Source organism: Rhinolophus ferrumequinum, chromosome 26 (assembly GCF_004115265.2).
Source record: "Rhinolophus ferrumequinum isolate MPI-CBG mRhiFer1 chromosome 26, mRhiFer1_v1.p, whole genome shotgun sequence".
In the NCBI taxonomy this organism is placed as follows: Eukaryota; Metazoa; Chordata; class Mammalia; order Chiroptera; family Rhinolophidae; genus Rhinolophus; species Rhinolophus ferrumequinum.
The window spans coordinates 10,507,618-10,524,276 of NC_046309.1; the positions used below are offsets into that span (position 1 = coordinate 10,507,618).

General features: G+C 34.9%; 1 protein-coding gene and 1 pseudogene across 2 annotated transcripts in view; one reads left to right on the top strand and one right to left on the bottom strand.

Annotated features, from left to right (window-relative positions):
* TRIM24 (tripartite motif containing 24) overlaps positions 1–16,659 on the bottom strand; it is an 84,968-nt gene that overhangs the window by 21,224 nt on the left and 47,085 nt on the right. For both annotated transcript variants that reach the window (XM_033098967.1, XM_033098966.1), the window contains exons 4-7: positions 13,995–14,127; positions 10,982–11,098; positions 7,992–8,106; positions 5,053–5,199 (exon numbers count right to left, since the gene is read on the bottom strand). In XM_033098967.1, coding sequence (XP_032954858.1) covers positions 5,053–5,199; positions 7,992–8,106; positions 10,982–11,098; positions 13,995–14,127 — 512 coding nt within the window. The remainder of the gene's footprint in view (positions 1–5,052; positions 5,200–7,991; positions 8,107–10,981; positions 11,099–13,994; positions 14,128–16,659) is intronic.
* On the top strand, positions 1,575–2,145 carry LOC117018150 (ATP synthase F(0) complex subunit C2, mitochondrial-like; annotated as a pseudogene).

A 16,659-nucleotide genomic window follows, 5' to 3' on the forward strand; every position in this document is an offset into this window, starting at 1 on the left:
GCCTGAATTAATTGGACTGATAAAAGGACTGATCGCACTTCAAAATACATGACTGCTTACTTCAGGTCCGTCCTTAAGGTCGACTGGCTGTCATATGACATTTCTCTGGTCCTTCACTTCCCCACTTGCCTAAACGCTATTTCAAATCTTTCCTCTTTCCAAATCCACAGCATCTCCTTCCCTGTTCTCAATCTCAGTTAATGGTCTTGCTTACTATTTCACTACTAAAACAATCAGGGAGCTCCCAAAAACTTCCGTCACCTATAAATATTAGTGTTCCCTCCTATTACAATGGATTATAAATGGCCATACTTCTAACTAAAGCCAATGCTTCCACTTGTGCAATAACACCCAACCCCTCTTGCCTACTCAAAGACCTTACTCATTAATTTTCTTCCCTCTCCTGTATCACCAAGCTTTCCATTTTCCTGGATCACTCATCTCATATCAACCTATAAACATGCTTTAATTTTTCCTAGCTAAAAACGAAACTCTTGGCTCCTTTTCTCCTGGAAGGGGGAAAGGGCCATTAATTGCCCCCCTTTCCTGCTCTTCTTTACAACAAAACTCTTCAAAAGACTCATTCATTATTTATTGTTCCCCATTCCTCTCCTCCCTTTCTTTTCTGAAACCAGTGGATTCAGGCTTTCCGCAGCTTTTCACACACAGACCTGGCCTCGTGGAAACATTTTCTTCACATGACTTCCATCACACTATTATCTCACGGTTTCCACCTCTTTTGCTGGTGAAAAACTAGAAGATACAGAATTTATTTACAACTCAGATAGCTACTATCTATCTATGTGCTAATTAAGTTGTGGTAAGGTCTAAAAGTAATACCAAACTTGGCCAAACTCTGTTCCTTATCTTAATAATTTTTTCTGCTGTATTTTATTGCCATTCAATGTAAAGAGCTCTCTTGTTGTCCAATTGTTTTTATTACCCATCTAAAATGTAAACCATTATACTTGTCAAAACTCCTGATGCATGTTTCAGATAATTCTAAGAAATTATAAAGCCTGACTAGTGTAGAAGGTAAATAATGGTATTAAAAATGCTTGTTAATCCCTTTAGATGTATCTAAACTTAAATGAACTCAGGTTTCACACTTAAACTTAGCTGTTGTTCAAACAGCAAAAGACAAAAATTTTTTAAAATATGAAAACAGCTCTTGAGATTGCAATATTGTATACTATCTCCTTTCTATTGAAGATAAACATAAGAAAAAAAAGAAATCTAGTGTTTCTAAGTTTCCAATCCTGTAAAAATTAACAGTTTTGTCCATACTTATAGCTTCTGATGATATCTGGTACCTTATTTTTTCACCATCAAACTTTCACTGAGCTCCAATACATCAAGCACTAGATAGCACAAAATTCCTAGCTTTAAGAAGTAAAATCTAGTGAGATTCATAGCAAAATAAGCAACTGTAATAATCGCAGATAAAAGTAAGATTTTTATGGACCTATGCACAAGGACTTTGTAAACAAGAGAAGGGGGTAGATCTAGCCCAGTCTCGGTCACTGAAGGCTGCCAAGAGGAAAGGTGAGCCTGCAGTGAACGTGGTAGTCTCTAAAAAATATGAGCATTGCTCAGGAGGAAAAACAGGCACTCTAAGAAAGGGCAGCGCTCCGTCTTCTCTGCCCTGAGAGCAGCTGTCCTGCCACAGCCCCATATCCCCTGAAAATGTATGTGTGCGCCAAGTTTGTTTCCACACCCTCCTTGGTCAGGAGCACCTCTCAGCTGCTGAGCTGATCGCTTTCTGCAGTGGTGCTGAAACGACCAGAGACACTGACAGATGAGAGCCTCAGCAGCGGGGCAACCCCACATACCCTGAGATCATTTATTCCTGGCTGCAGCCTCCAAACCATCACCATTTCAAGGGACATCGACACAGCAGCCAAGTTCATTGGGGCTGGGGTTGCCACAGTAGGGGTGGCTTGTTCTGGGGCTGGAATTGGGACTGTGTTTGGGAGCCCCATCATTGGTATGCCAGGAGCCCTTCTCTGAAGCAACAGCTCTTCTCCTACGCCATTCTGGGCTTTGCCCTCTCAGAGGCCATGGGGCCCTTGTGCCTGATGGTGGCCTTTCTCATCCTCTTCGCCAAGTGAAGGAGCCGTCTCCACCTGCCATAGTTCTTTCTCCCATGTCTTGTCTGCCCTGTGTGTTCCTTTTCCTATACCTCCCCAGATAGGGTTTGACAGAAGGAATAAATACTGTATTAATAAGGGGGAAAAAAAAGAAAGGGTACCAGTACCCAGGCAAGAGAGCATGATATATTCTGAGCCCCAACGATTAGAAGGAATTGGCAATGAGACATTCAATAAACATCAAGGAAGGTCTTGGAAGATTGATTAGATGAGGGGGATGGGAAAAATGGAGAAAAAGGATTGTAGAGTTCCCTTTTACTTCTTATACCTTAATAGTTTCCTAATCACTAGTATTATAGACGTATCGACTGCTAGTAAAAAGCATGACTGTGTTTTCCTCTCCTGGTCACTCTTCTGTCAATATTTCTTACCTTCTTTCTAAATAATATAACGATAAATTAAATGTTTAGCAGATGATAGAAGAATCCTAAGGAAACACTGTGAAAATGTTTCAAAATATATTTAAAACTGGACTTCTAAAAGAATTCTGCTATTACAATGGGTTTGGTCTTTTACTGACTGTAGTTCCTACAGTAGAAAGCTGAACTAACAAGAATTGCAAGCCAAGCTTGAAATTTCTGGCCTGCTAGGCACTTACTTTTTTAAGCATATGAAAGTTATCATTTAAAGGATAATCTGAGTAAATACGGCTATATTTACAAAGCAAAAGAACTCTGAAGAACAGAGTTGTATAATAAAGCAATTTGCAAATTTTCTGAGATTGGCAATCCTTCTACATGGATAAAATTAATCATAAGCCTCAGCTCTGCATGCATTGCAGACAAATTATTTTATGAACTATATTAATTATTTTATTACCTCTATTCTCTTCTAGTTATGCATGAAGGCCCATTTGGGTTCCATAGGCTTTGGAAAATTAGAAAACGCGATTTAGTCAATCAGGAATCTGCTAATATTGGTTCCTTATGATTCTCTGTGCCTATTTTTTCCTAGAAATAATATAAAGGACAATCTCCCTCTTTCCTATTTCAAAAGATCACCATGCAGATTAAGTAATCGCATCTTTTATTTTTGTTTTGTCCATATTATAATCACAAACAAAATCATACAATAAAATTAGAGACAAATTACAACAAAATTTTAACCTGATGAGATTGACTGAATATTTGATTGTATGAATAATGCTTTCTTACACACATACAGATATTTATTATGAGTCTAGTTGAAAAAATAATTTTCTCACTCCCTCCTTTTATCCCTTTTGTTTTACTTTTAGGAAAATACAAGAAGCAGAGAAAGTACATACTATATAGTTCTTTGTCATTAGTCTAATGAAGCGGTTAAGTTAAAAAAATAGAGAAAAAGACTAAAGATTGAGAGACTACATCATTGATTATTATGGGGGGAAGAAAATCCCAAGGGTTGAATACAATTCACGATTAGGAATATCTTCTGAAATAGCTGCAAATCAGTTTTCTAGTATATGGACCTAGTTTATAAAAGTTTATCCAGTAGTGCACTTCCTTATTTCAAAATGGTCACTGGAAATTTCTGTCACTTAATTCCAAAAAAAAAAAGAGTAGGTGAAAACTGATTTGGATGTCGTAATTTGATTTCAAAGTATAAATCTCTATGGAATCTTTAATAAAACAAAAGTAAAGCAGGAATTTTTCAGAACGTTTATGTGGTTTGACTTCCAGTGAGTACATGTCTTCCAGATCCTTGCTACTGAAGGCATGGTCCACAGACAAGCAGCGCCAGCGTCAGCGGAAGATTGTCAGAAATACAGAATCTGGATCCACCCTCAGGTGATTGGTGACCATATTTTCAGTAGCAAGGTTCTCGACTACTGTAAAATAGTTCATCACATCTGTAGCCAATGAACTGAAATACGCAGCACCATATACTGCTGACAGAAGAAATAACGTAGCGCTGACAAAAGGAGCATAGCCTCTGTGCTCAGGTGTCCATGATGGAATTCTGGCTATCCCTTACTGTGTGGGTTTAGGCATGTTCCCTCACAGTGTGCCCTGGTTTCATCACCTATCTCATAAAAATAATGTAAAAGTTTAAATGAAATATTACAAGGAAAATACTGAGAATTAGTGCCTGGCACTAATTCCTGGCACTATAGATGACCGGGAAATATTTACCATTATCATTATTGTTAGTATTAAGTTCAATTGCCACTAAGACAACAAAAACTTGAAAAAGAACAAAATAGGAATGACAACAGTAGATTAAAATTGAAGTTACACCTAAATCATGACAATTAAAAAAATTTTTTTTTACTATCACAATCAATAGATTTATCAACCTGGGGCTGCAACTGACTCTCCAAATAGGGGTGGGGGACAAAGCCTGGGAAAATGACCACAAGGCCAAAGAGAAACAGGAGAAAGAAGGAACAACGTGGGGGGAAGGTGACAACTATGTTGCCTTCCATAGATCAATTATCCTTTGGATGGCCCAGGCCACGTGGTAGATGAGCGAGTTGGTGAGTCGGGCCACTGGGGAGAGACAAGGTCTGGCACTGGCCCTGGTGGGCCCTTGGCTTGACCTTCAAGACCTTGTCACTTAACTGGCCAGGCCCACATCTACGCTTGGCCCTTGAGGTGCCCCTCGTGACCCAACCAAAACCCAGGGGAGCCCTAGCTTTATACTACGCAATGTTGCCCCAAGCCCAAATAGATGCCCTCAAGTGTCTAACCCCCGATGGTAGCGCACACGCCCGTCAGAAAAACGTATGAAGGACCTGTGCTTCTCTGTCAGCTAAAAATACTTTTTAAAACCAAAATATTTTGATTAATTAAAATTAGAAATAGGAAAAAGGAATTTAAGCACAAATCGACTAATGATCATTTCTGAATTTCAAGCATTCCGATAACCCCACTTTCTGCGCTTTGATGGTATATTCAATGCCACTCGTAGTCTATCTTACCAGTCGCTTGCTATAAAGTAAGGCTGTACTGCTGCCACTGGAAACGGCCCATTTGGAAAAATGCATGACATGTTCCAGTTGTTTGGAAAGTCCAGCCACTTCCTGCTGTTGTTGCATAAGTTTCATGCGATGGTCCTTTGCAAGGCTCTACGAAGAAGAAATAATTTCCAAATCAGTTCTGCCTATAACATGTATTTTAACGGTCATTTTCAGATTATCAAATTAGAATAACCACCACCTCTAAGAATCCAAGTAACAGAAACTGAAAATACTTAGGTTTTGGTGGGTTTTTTTTTTCAGGATCACTCTCACTGAAGCAAACAACTGCCCGGAATGCCACAGGCACAGCCCCCACCACTGCCTCAGCTGACCCCACCACCACTCTGGTCTGGTTTTACACATTCTGGGAGTAAAGGTTTCTGTTCATGCATCTTCTAATATCCAAAAAGGAGTAAAAACTATAGGTTAACGACAATACAGTAAATTAAATTCAATACGCACAAAACAGACATTACCATCCAGCTATTTAGTTACCAGATCACATGACTTATTCAATCACATGATTTCACCTTTTAGGCATTCTAGTCCTGATTGCAACCAGTTTGTACTACTCAGTCATAACAAGTGGTACACAACACTTAAAAGTTTTATACATGGTAACGATATATTATTTTTGTCTATTGAGAATTACCATGGGAGTCCATTTATACAGTGACTAATGGTGGCAACGCACTCTCGGAAAAGCCACATAAAAACAGAACACAGAATTTCTCTATAAGGGATTTCCCTTTTTGTAAGGGAAGTACACAAGCAAGGACACAGATTAATCAAAAGTGAAGAGCACAGAACTTGGGTTGTTTTAAAGGTCTCTATCCAAATCTCCTTTACTTGGAAGTGGGGAAAAATAGGGCTTTCAACTGGTTCAAAAAAAAGTTTAAAAGTAAAATTGCTACACTTCAATTATGGACTTATTTATATTCTCAATAAAATAATGAACCTAAGGGGGCTGGGTAAAAAAGGTAAAGGGATTAAGAAATACAAATTGGTAATTACAAAACATCACCGGACATGTTTAAAACGTGCTATAAAAATTATGTCAATAAAATTGATTGAAAATAACAGTATTATTCCTGAATGAACCAAACCTCAGGTTCATTCCTAGAGATTTGGGGGTTTGGTCATCTTTTGTTCATCTTCATTTTTTTTTAAAAAAAAATCTGCAAGTGATTCTGATTTACAGTGAAGTTTGGAAACCACCACAGAAATGCATGCACTACTAATATCTGAGAAAGCAATTCTAAGTGACATTTGATTTTAAGCAGAGCTTTGAAAACTTTTAAAATTCTTTAAATGCTTCTATTTTTTAAAAAAAACCACACTTGAAACCTGTATCATTTTATTAACCAATGTCACCCCAATAAAATTAAAAGAATAAAAATCCCAGAACCTTGAAAAAATAGTTACTGTAAATGTGGTCTGATTCCTTCTGGCCAGAATACTTCTTCACTAAATAAGTATTTGTTTCTAAAAGACCAGAGAATTATTTAGTCTTTAGTATGGTTGATAATCCACAGAAATTACCCTGCTTTCCCAAGAGGAACAGAACTTTCTGACAAAGACCCTATAATTTTATCAACTATATAATAAAGACACTGAACTAAATTGTTTCTAGTATTTCTTTTTTAAATCTTCGAATATCACAATTATTTATATTATTCTCTTCTTATTCTAAATTGCTTCTTTACTATGAATTCTTTCTGCTCTGATATACTACATGAATACTAAAATATCATGCAATTAATATTATGTTAATATACCATGTAGAAGTTGTAACCTATTATTTGAAATCAAACACTGACTTTGGATCTTGACCTTCATGAGTACAAAAAAAAGCTGATGAAGAGAGTAATGTTTTTCTTACCTGAAGTGGGAAACAACTATCCAACGTGCCCTGAGCATTTCTCCTTAACTGACCTTTGCAATTAAGACTATAAAATGTTGAGGGCAGGAGGTACCTCCTTTTACCTAATATAAGGTTAAACATGTATTTGAGAACTAAATATAGCTAACTTAGCGTGCCTTTCTAAAATTTTTGCTCAGTTGCACCCCTTTGGTGAGGCCAAGTTGTCACTTCAATGACTCCCTAAAATGATTCATCTCCTCCCTCAACATTTACAGAGCTCCTCCTTCAAACAAGGCATGATGTTTTGCACTATGAAGTAAACAGTAAAAATTAAGACATGCCTCCTGGGAGTATCCCTACTTACTAGAGGGGATGCTGCTGAATTCATGAATCGCTTAATAAAGCCAATTAGATCTTCACATTTACTCAGTTGAGTTTTTGTTCTTGAACACGTCACACAAAAGTTTCTAATTCAGTTAACTACATTTGCCTTATATTTGTAGGGTGTGTCAAAAGTTCAAAAATGCTTTCACTCAATTATTGTATTTGGAAATCAACTGAAGAAAGAAATCTATAAAACATCATGATATAAACTGGTTTCAAAAAACAATTAGTATTGGATATACCGGAACCAATGTCTTTCCCATCCTTTCCATAAATAGCCCATTTTGGAAATCCCATATAGCATACATGGGCATCAACATCATATATGATCTTAAATAAGACTGTTCTTTCCTAGAGAGCACCCATTCACATTTGCCCCCAGTAAAACTTTCTTAATGTAGATTCATTCTCATTTTGGAGGCTATAGAACAATAAAGATGAAAATTTTACAGAAAGACATTCCTAGTGTTTTACAAAGCTATAAATTGTCAGCTTGACAATGTAGAGCCTGGCAACGGAAAATATGGGAATGGAGAATATTATTAAATCATAAAACAATTATATGAAAAAGGCTGTGATTTCATATTCACAAATACATGTGAAATACTTGATTAAATCACTACAACATACTGTCCCATTAACAGTGACTTACCTCAAGCTGATGCAGAAGAGCTTTCCCTTTTTTATTTATTTCTACCATCAATGTAAATATAGCAACTTTAATATCCTGTTCCACCTGCTTTTGATTTTGATTTACTTCAATTATTCTGAAAATTAAATGAAAGGGGGAACAATATAAGGCAGATTTGTTTTACCATATTTAAAATTGACTTTTCTTAAGGTCTAAATTAGGCAACTGTTTTTTAGCTCTTAAAAGCTCAGCTATTTCTAAGGGTCCTTCAGTTTAAATTAACTTTCTTGAAGATGGCAGAAATATAATTCATCTGAAAGACCTTAAAATCAAAATGCATAAAGTTGCCAGAGAATGAACACATTTTAAGAAAATATGGGTTGGGAAGATTATGATGATACCCAGGAAAATCAATACTCAGCCTAAAAGGATGGACCGGAAAAAAAAAAGATTTATAAATGAGATGAAAACCATGAATCTAAACAAGTTCTATTATATTCACTGCAACCAAGAAGTAGAAAGGGTAAACATGTCACTTATTTAGTCATCTGAATTGCGACAGTGTTCATTATACCTGAATAGAAGCAAAAAGACAACAAGAGTAGTTTGCTACTTTTAATAACACATTTGTCTTTAAATGAGCAGCCAAATAATTACTTTATGTTTCATCAACCACCAAATATGCTTTTTCCTTTGATAATAGAAAATAAGAAAGCTGTTTTCATGGAGATAGAGATGGACAGAGAGAAAATACATAGCCTCACACCAGAATACCTTATAGAAGCAGAAAATAATTAATGGGGCACCCATCGAACACTGAGATCAATAAAAGCTTCTTTTCTTCTGTGTGCTTTTCCCATAGTTACCCTCCAAAACTTAAGACCAAAAGGACAGAGATTTTATTCTCTCTTGGAAATTTTTCAAGATAATTATTTGACATCAATACTGGTTATAGGAGCAAGTAAACCAGTTAAGTCTGGAACACAAACAACTTTAAAAAAACTAGTTTAAATCCTCATGATGGTAGAACAGGATGAAAAATGGATAAACAGTGCCATGTTTGCACATGCATAAAAACAAATTAATTTCAAAGTCAGTCAGTCCAGTAAATTTAATCCATCTATAATCACGTAGACTATAAAGACATGAGCAATTAATCCAAAGGTTCTTTAAGTTTTATCACAATTCAAAACTCCAAATCCTTCCACACAATGTGCTACTTTGTAAAAACAGCACAAATCACTAACAAAAAGGTAAAAAAACAAATTTGGAGAATTCACAGATCTGATTTTTTAAGTCTTACTATAAAAAGTTACAATCGTGAAGAAAGTGGGGTATTGGCAAAAAAGAAAAACAATGGAACAGAGTCCAGACATAACCTCACACATACATGGTGAACTGATTTTCCACAAAGGTGCCAAGGCACTTCAATAGCAACAGGACAGTCTTTACAACAAATGGTGTTGGAACAAACGGACATATGTTTAAAAAAAAAAAAAAAAAGTGAACTTTGGCCCATAGCTCATACTACGTACATAGTGAAAGAGTAAAAAAGTCAAAAGGATCAATTTCATCAAGGGTGGATCTTTCACATAAAATTAGTAATTTTCCAATTGCTATCATTTGCCACTAGGTGGTAGAAATGCCTATAATTATCTCTCCTTATCATTCCATAAATATTCATTACAAGTTTTCAATTTATTCAAATACAAAAAATTTTAAACTCACCAATTACTCTACTTGGTAAAATAACAGTATTGTGATTAGAATATGGTAAGTAACCAAATAGCATTTGGTTAACTGTAGTTGTTATGTGAAAGAGAAAAGTAAAATGAGAGCTGATAAGAATAAAAACTGAAAGACACAATAAAACAATAAAACTGTTATTACCACAATGTATTATATAATGAATAGATATATCAGTAATAATGGGTCATCAAGAAAAGGTTAAATTATATTTAAGAATCGCTTTTAAAAACTCAGGTAAAGCAGAGAATTCTTTGGAAAAAATTCCCAAATGCCCCACCCGAGTTATGTTTCAAAATGGTAAGAACAAATTACTGAAGACGAGCTACAAAAGGCTGACACAATTCTCCCTGTGAACAACACTCAAAAATCCGCTGCAAATGCCTTTTTTTTTTGTTGTTTTTGTGGGTATTCACATATTTTAACTTTTATTTAAATTTTTTTTTTTTTTTTTTTTTTTTTTTGCAAATGCCTCTCTTATGCAGGCTTTCTTATAAGCATTTCTTGATCTATTTAGGCAATGACATGTTACTTTTATGTGCAGAACACCAAAAGAAAAGGGACATGGGATTTCACAGGTGTTGTAAAATGTCAGTGTGTGTCAAAATGGGATAAAAAGGGGGCCAAACTCCCAGTTCCCCACAGAGGTCAGTGGTTTGCTTCCCAATCACTGAATTGTGAGACATAAGCCTTTGGATAGTTGACGATTTCCTCCTTTGGAGGACTAAAAGTGTAACAGGTAACATGTAGAAACTGCGGAGGCATTGTATGCAACAAGGAATAAAAGGTGTATGAAACAGTTTAATGATTTGTCTCCTGGTGTCCTAATATCTCCACTTCACAGCCCAGAGGAGGCATCTCAAAGTTCAACAATCCTCAAAATGACCATTATGTATATAATTGTTAAAATATTTTACAATACTGGCAAAAAGAGTTGATTTTATTTTTAAAATCCTGTTATTTCTTTAAAATTGAAAAACACCAGATAACCAGATATAAATTATCAATACCGTCCAGATAAATGAGTGACTACTAAATGAAGTTTATTATTACCACTATAGTTTTGAAATTTCATGGCTGAAAAGATGCTTTACAACCCAAAGTTTCCAGAAACCCAAAGTTTCTGGAAAAGTCTCATCAACTATGTATTATTAGAGCCATCTGACAGCTTTTTTAGACTTACTTCACCATGAGTTAAGTAAAATGTCTGTTCTAAAAGTAAACATAATTAACACATTATACAAAGATAAATTTTATAAATTTACCTGTTTTGGATCTGATTTCCTGTGAATTTTATGTATTTCGTTTTTTCCATCAGTTTGGTGATTAATGTATCTATGATCACTTTCTGATTCTGAAAAGCTTCTTCTATAAATTGATATCTGAAGAAACAAGTAAGTCAATTTTTTCACATGATTTTATCTGTCTAAAATGAGGGAAAGCCCCAAAGAAATAACAGAAAACTACTTAAGATAATAAGAGTATAAAGGATATAAATAATAATCACTTAAAAATACCAAATATATCCCAAGAAGGCAGGTTTTCCCTTCCCTCAAAATTATCCCATAAGAAAGAGGGAGTCTATTACTCATGGACACTCTTTAAATTATTTTGAAAATTTGGGAATGACACACTTTCATCATCATAGTTTTAGAGGCTTACAGAGCTCACTTGGCAGACCTGCCAAAAAGTAATCACAGGTAATTAAGCAGATTTATTAACTACTTTACAATTTCATAATTATGAAAGTCTGATGCTATAAACAAACATTTTGAAATCACTTTTAAAGAATAAAATTGTGCTGTGGAAGTCACAAATATTTGCCTGTAGCATAAATGGGGAACGGGGAGTGGGGAGAAGCAAACTCCTGATGTTATGCCTGGGTGTTTTTGGCTTGGGTTTAGACTGATTATTAATTATTCCATTCTCCCCCTTTATCTTGATAATCATACACTTTTACTATTCTTTTAGTGTCTATTCTAGATGTTACAAAACGCAGATCTTGACGTACATCTAATATTAATTTGCACTTTTTTACCATCTTCCTAAATTATGTTAAGTCTTAGACCACGGAGTTCACATCCTAATATGTCTGCTGTGTGATACACAACACACACGACACACACCAACACGTTTAACACTTTGTAAGTCAACATTTCCATTTATTCATTTTAATTGCTCTTATTCCATCATGCATCATTTACCATTTTTCTTCTGCCTAAAGTGTACTTTCGAGTGAGGATTCACTCAAGATACATTCTCCCAGTTTATTTTGTCTAAAAATGTCTTTCATTGACCTTTATATTTGAAAAAAACATGTTCACTGGGTATAGAATGTTAGTTTTGCAGTTATTTTCTCTTTGCACTTTAAAAATATTACCTTCTTTTTAAATTATCTGACTGGGGATTTATGGGGCTTCTTATGTAAATATGGGCTAGATGTCTTTCGTAAGTATTATGAAGTTATAAGCCATTATAGTCTGTCCTGTATGTTGCTTCCTTCCCATTCTCTCTTCTCTCCTCGTTGGACCCCAATTACACCGTTACCATCTTTGGTAACCTTCTTCTACTTTTCCTCCTTTTGTTTATCAAGCTTCAATCTGGAAATTTTCTTCTTGTTCATTAATTCATCTTTCCTGCTATGTCAAATCTGCTGTTAAACCCTCTTGAGTTAATTTCAGGTACTGTAATGTTCAGTTCTAGACCTTCCCTTCATTCTTTTTTATAGTTTTCAGTTTCTCCACCTAAATTTTCCATTTTGTCTCTTATCATCTTCAATATAAGATGGAGCCCTGAGGGTCTTTTTATATTGTTTGTTGTATCCGCTAGATTTTGTTCACACTGAATTATCTCCCAGTATACTTGGTTATTTCTAACTATGTGTTGGACTATTTTGTAAAATTCTTTAATACATCTGAAAACTAGAATGATGCTTTCTTCCTTTAGGGAGGATTTACCTGATTCTACCAGGTACCTTGGGGCACCAGCAGTACGATTTCAATTTAATCCAACTATGAACTGAGAAGATTTGATGCTGAGCTTTAGTCCCTGTGAGGAATTACCATCTAGCTGGTTCATCTTCACAGTAACAGTGTAGCCTTTCAGGGTCCCAACACAAGGCCAGAAACCCTGTGACCACTGAACTCCAATCCCTGTCTTCCCAGCCCTGTGAGCCTATTAAAAGTACTCAACCTCTAGGCAAATGCCTCAAAGGGGAAAAAAATCCCGGACTATTCTCTGTACCCTCTCAATCCAAGCCTGGTGCAGTCTTTCTTTACTACTAAGCTCTAAAATTTCTTATCAATGATTTTTGTATTTTGTCCCAGTTTTCTAGTTATCCTCACTGGTATGGTTGGTCCAAATTAACTAATCTGCCATCATTAGGAGCCTAGACCATTTTAAGCAATTACCGTGTTTCCCCGAAAATAAGACCTAGCCGGACCATCAGCTCTAATACATCTTTTGGAGCAAAAATTAATATAAGACCCAGTCTTATTTTACTATAAGACCGGATCTTATCTAACATAATATAAGACCCGGTCTTATGTTAATTTTTGATCCAAAAGATGCATTAGAACTGATGGTCTGGCTAGGTCTTATTTTTGGGGAAACACGGTATACATGTATCAATTAATCAGAATCTTACTGTTTAAATCAGTGGTCGTGAACTCAAATGCCTATGAAGGTCAGAATTAAAAGTAGGCTTTAGGTGGGAACTATGATGCCTCGGAAAAGGCATGTCTCGTTCTAAAGAGCACTGAAGTCAATTCCAGTCAAATGGTGACATGAAAGTACATGGGGTTCAGGGCTACAATAAGCTTCCATTCTTCTCAAAGTACCAAAACTCTAGTTTTGCATTTTGTTTTGTTTTTAAATGTAAAATCTCCTTTTACAACACTGGCAACTAATTCCACATATTTCAAAACAGTGTGTAGGAGTGTGAGGTTCTCAATTCAGGGTGATTTTGCTCCCTAAGGCATTTGGCCATATCTGAAGACATTTTTGGTTGTGACAACTGGGAGGATACGATTGGAACCTAGTGAACAGAGGTCAAAGGTGCAGTTAGCACCATACGATGCTCCGGCAGACCTCCACAACAAATAACTGTCTGGCTCAAATGTCAATAATGCCAAAGTTGAAAAATTCCTAACTAGGCCAACACACTGCTGGCCAAACAAAACATTATCTGCAGACTGCCATTTGGCTGGGTGCCAGCAGTCCTCCAGTCTTCATAAAGCTGTATTACAAATCTATGCATATAATGAAAGACAGTGGTACCTATGCTCTTTATGTTCTAATAACTGGCAGTCCCGACATGTCAATTTGTCACATGTTTCACAGTAAAGCTTTAGCTGCTCCTTCTTATGAATAGGACAAAACACTGGTCGTTGACTGGTCACACCAACTGCCTCTGTAGAAACAATGGGAGGCACAAAGAAGAAAATTAACATAATTGAATAGTAAATAATTATTAGGTTATTTATTTAAATTCAAATCCATTGGGATATAAAAGTGTTAGAGTTTCACCAACATCACTTCACTAGGTTTTACAGATATCAAAATATTAAGTATTTTCAGGATTTCAGAAGGAAAATATAAATGAGCTTTTCACTTTTCAATATATAAATTCAAATTAATTCAAGAGAAAGAAAACGTGCAGTTAAAAAGATGCTTTATGGAATTAAAAAGTCTCAAGAAAAAAGCCCAGATAAGTGAGTGTGAACCAATTAGATGTTTTCTAGTCCAAATATGGGAGGAAATTTTTTAATACAATTCAGAAAATCTAATAAAAATGTGTAAAAGGTGTGGTAAAAAAAAAACGATTTCCCCACTTTTGCAAATATCCTAACAGAGGATAGCCATTAACATAGCAATAATCATAAAATTTTCACTACTATATTGTAGTCATCTGTATAACTTTTGAATAGTCATCCAGAATAGGGAAGAAACTGGGCAATGCTTATGTTATAATGTTAAATAAATGTTAAATAGAATACAAATAAATACATCGACTGATTAAACAGTAAACACCAGTTATCTCACTAATAATTAAAGGTAAACATTTCAGAAATAATCCCACGTACTGAGATAATCATTATTAATAATCTGCTGTTTGTTCCTCTGTTTTTCTGTGTTTAACTACATATACCAGTGGGTATACTTTTTTTTTTATAAAACTTTAAAAAGGTAGTAATATACATACTGTCTTGTAAGTTTTTTTTTTTAACTTAACCTTTTTTTGCCCCCTTTTTTTGCCCACTTAACTCTATCTTAGATACCTTTCTGTGTTAGTAAATATATCCACTTATTTCTTAACTCTATAATATTCCATCAAATCGATATACCACCTGCCAGTGGACATTTGAATGTTTCTCACTTTTCAATATGATAATGCTGAAATAAACATGAAATGTATGAATTATTGAATGTTTCTGTACGACAAATTCCTAGAATTGTTGGGTCAGAGGGTAATTTATATACCCATAAGTAAGTAAATGATCCTCCAAAAAATGGTACCAATTTGTACTCCTACCAATGTACAGTGGTTATTACCTTACTAATGGGGTTTTCTCAATATTTTTAATTTTCGCCATTTTGATAAGCCAGAAGGGGGGTGGAGATTTCACTACCTTTGGATGCATTTCTTTAGTAATTGAGATCAAACAATTTAACATATTCATCAACCATTTGCATTTCTTTTAAGAATTGTCTGTTCATAACCTCTATTACTTTTCTGTCCAGTTGTCTTTATCAATTTGTAAACATATTTAATAACTTACCTGCCAAAGATCTAGTTTATGGTATTTTTCCAAGCCCATCATTAGAATTTTTAATAGAAAAATTTATCTGTTTTTATTTTTTTATTGCTTCAGTTTTTGAGAAATGCTTCTAAAAAGGCTTTCCCATTTCTAGTTATAAAAATGTTTACTTTTTTCCTCATATAGTAAGCTTTTATGGTTTTTGTTTCTAATGTAAATTTTTTATTTATCTGAATTTTCATATATTATCCATATTTACAAAATATTTAAATGTGTGCCAGGAAGTAGAATGAATGGACTCACATTTGCTAAACATATTATAATAAAACTATAAAGTTGAAACCAGAAACAAACAAAACCCAAGCACTGGGAAATTTCTATTTTTCTTTTGATGAATTCTTGGGTTCATAATAATCACATTGACCAGCAACTTCCGTTTTGCATCTACTATACATCATGGCCCTCTTTCCATATCATTCCTTATAATCTACCAAAATAGAAAATAACAAACACAAAAATTCATAAATCCCCAACTACTTGGTAACCATAAATGCAGAATATCTACAAAATAGCAGAAATCGAAGTGGCAAATAATAAATCAACTTTTAAAAGCACTTGTAATTCTAAAAGTGAACATGTATTTCAAGTACTTATCACAAAGAAATTAATAACAAAACTTTAAAACTAACTTAAGCTGAGAGGAATTAAAGATAATATTAGTGAACTTAAAAAAAATATATAACAGACAGATAAATTTAAGAGCTGTGTCTGTGGATAAACACAGAAAGACAACCTACTACCTAGTCAGATTAAAAAAACAAAAACGTAAAAGTATATAAAATTCAGAATGTAAAAAGAGAAATAACCAGATACAGAAAATTAGCAATGTTTAAAAGAAAACTAAAAGCACAACACATCAAGACCAAGTGGAATTAATTCCAGCAATTAGCAGACATTTATTTGGTCCTGTCCAGAATGTCCACTGAGACACTTGATCCATGCTGCAAGGTCCTTGGTATTTGGTTCTGTGCAAAACATCCATGGAAACATTTGGTCCATGCCAAAATGTCCATGATATTTGGTCCCTGATATCTGCCATTACCAGCTAGGCAACCGAAACAAGAAGGGTTATTATTGGCAATACAGCCATGACACAACTATTGGACCAATAAAACATGATAATG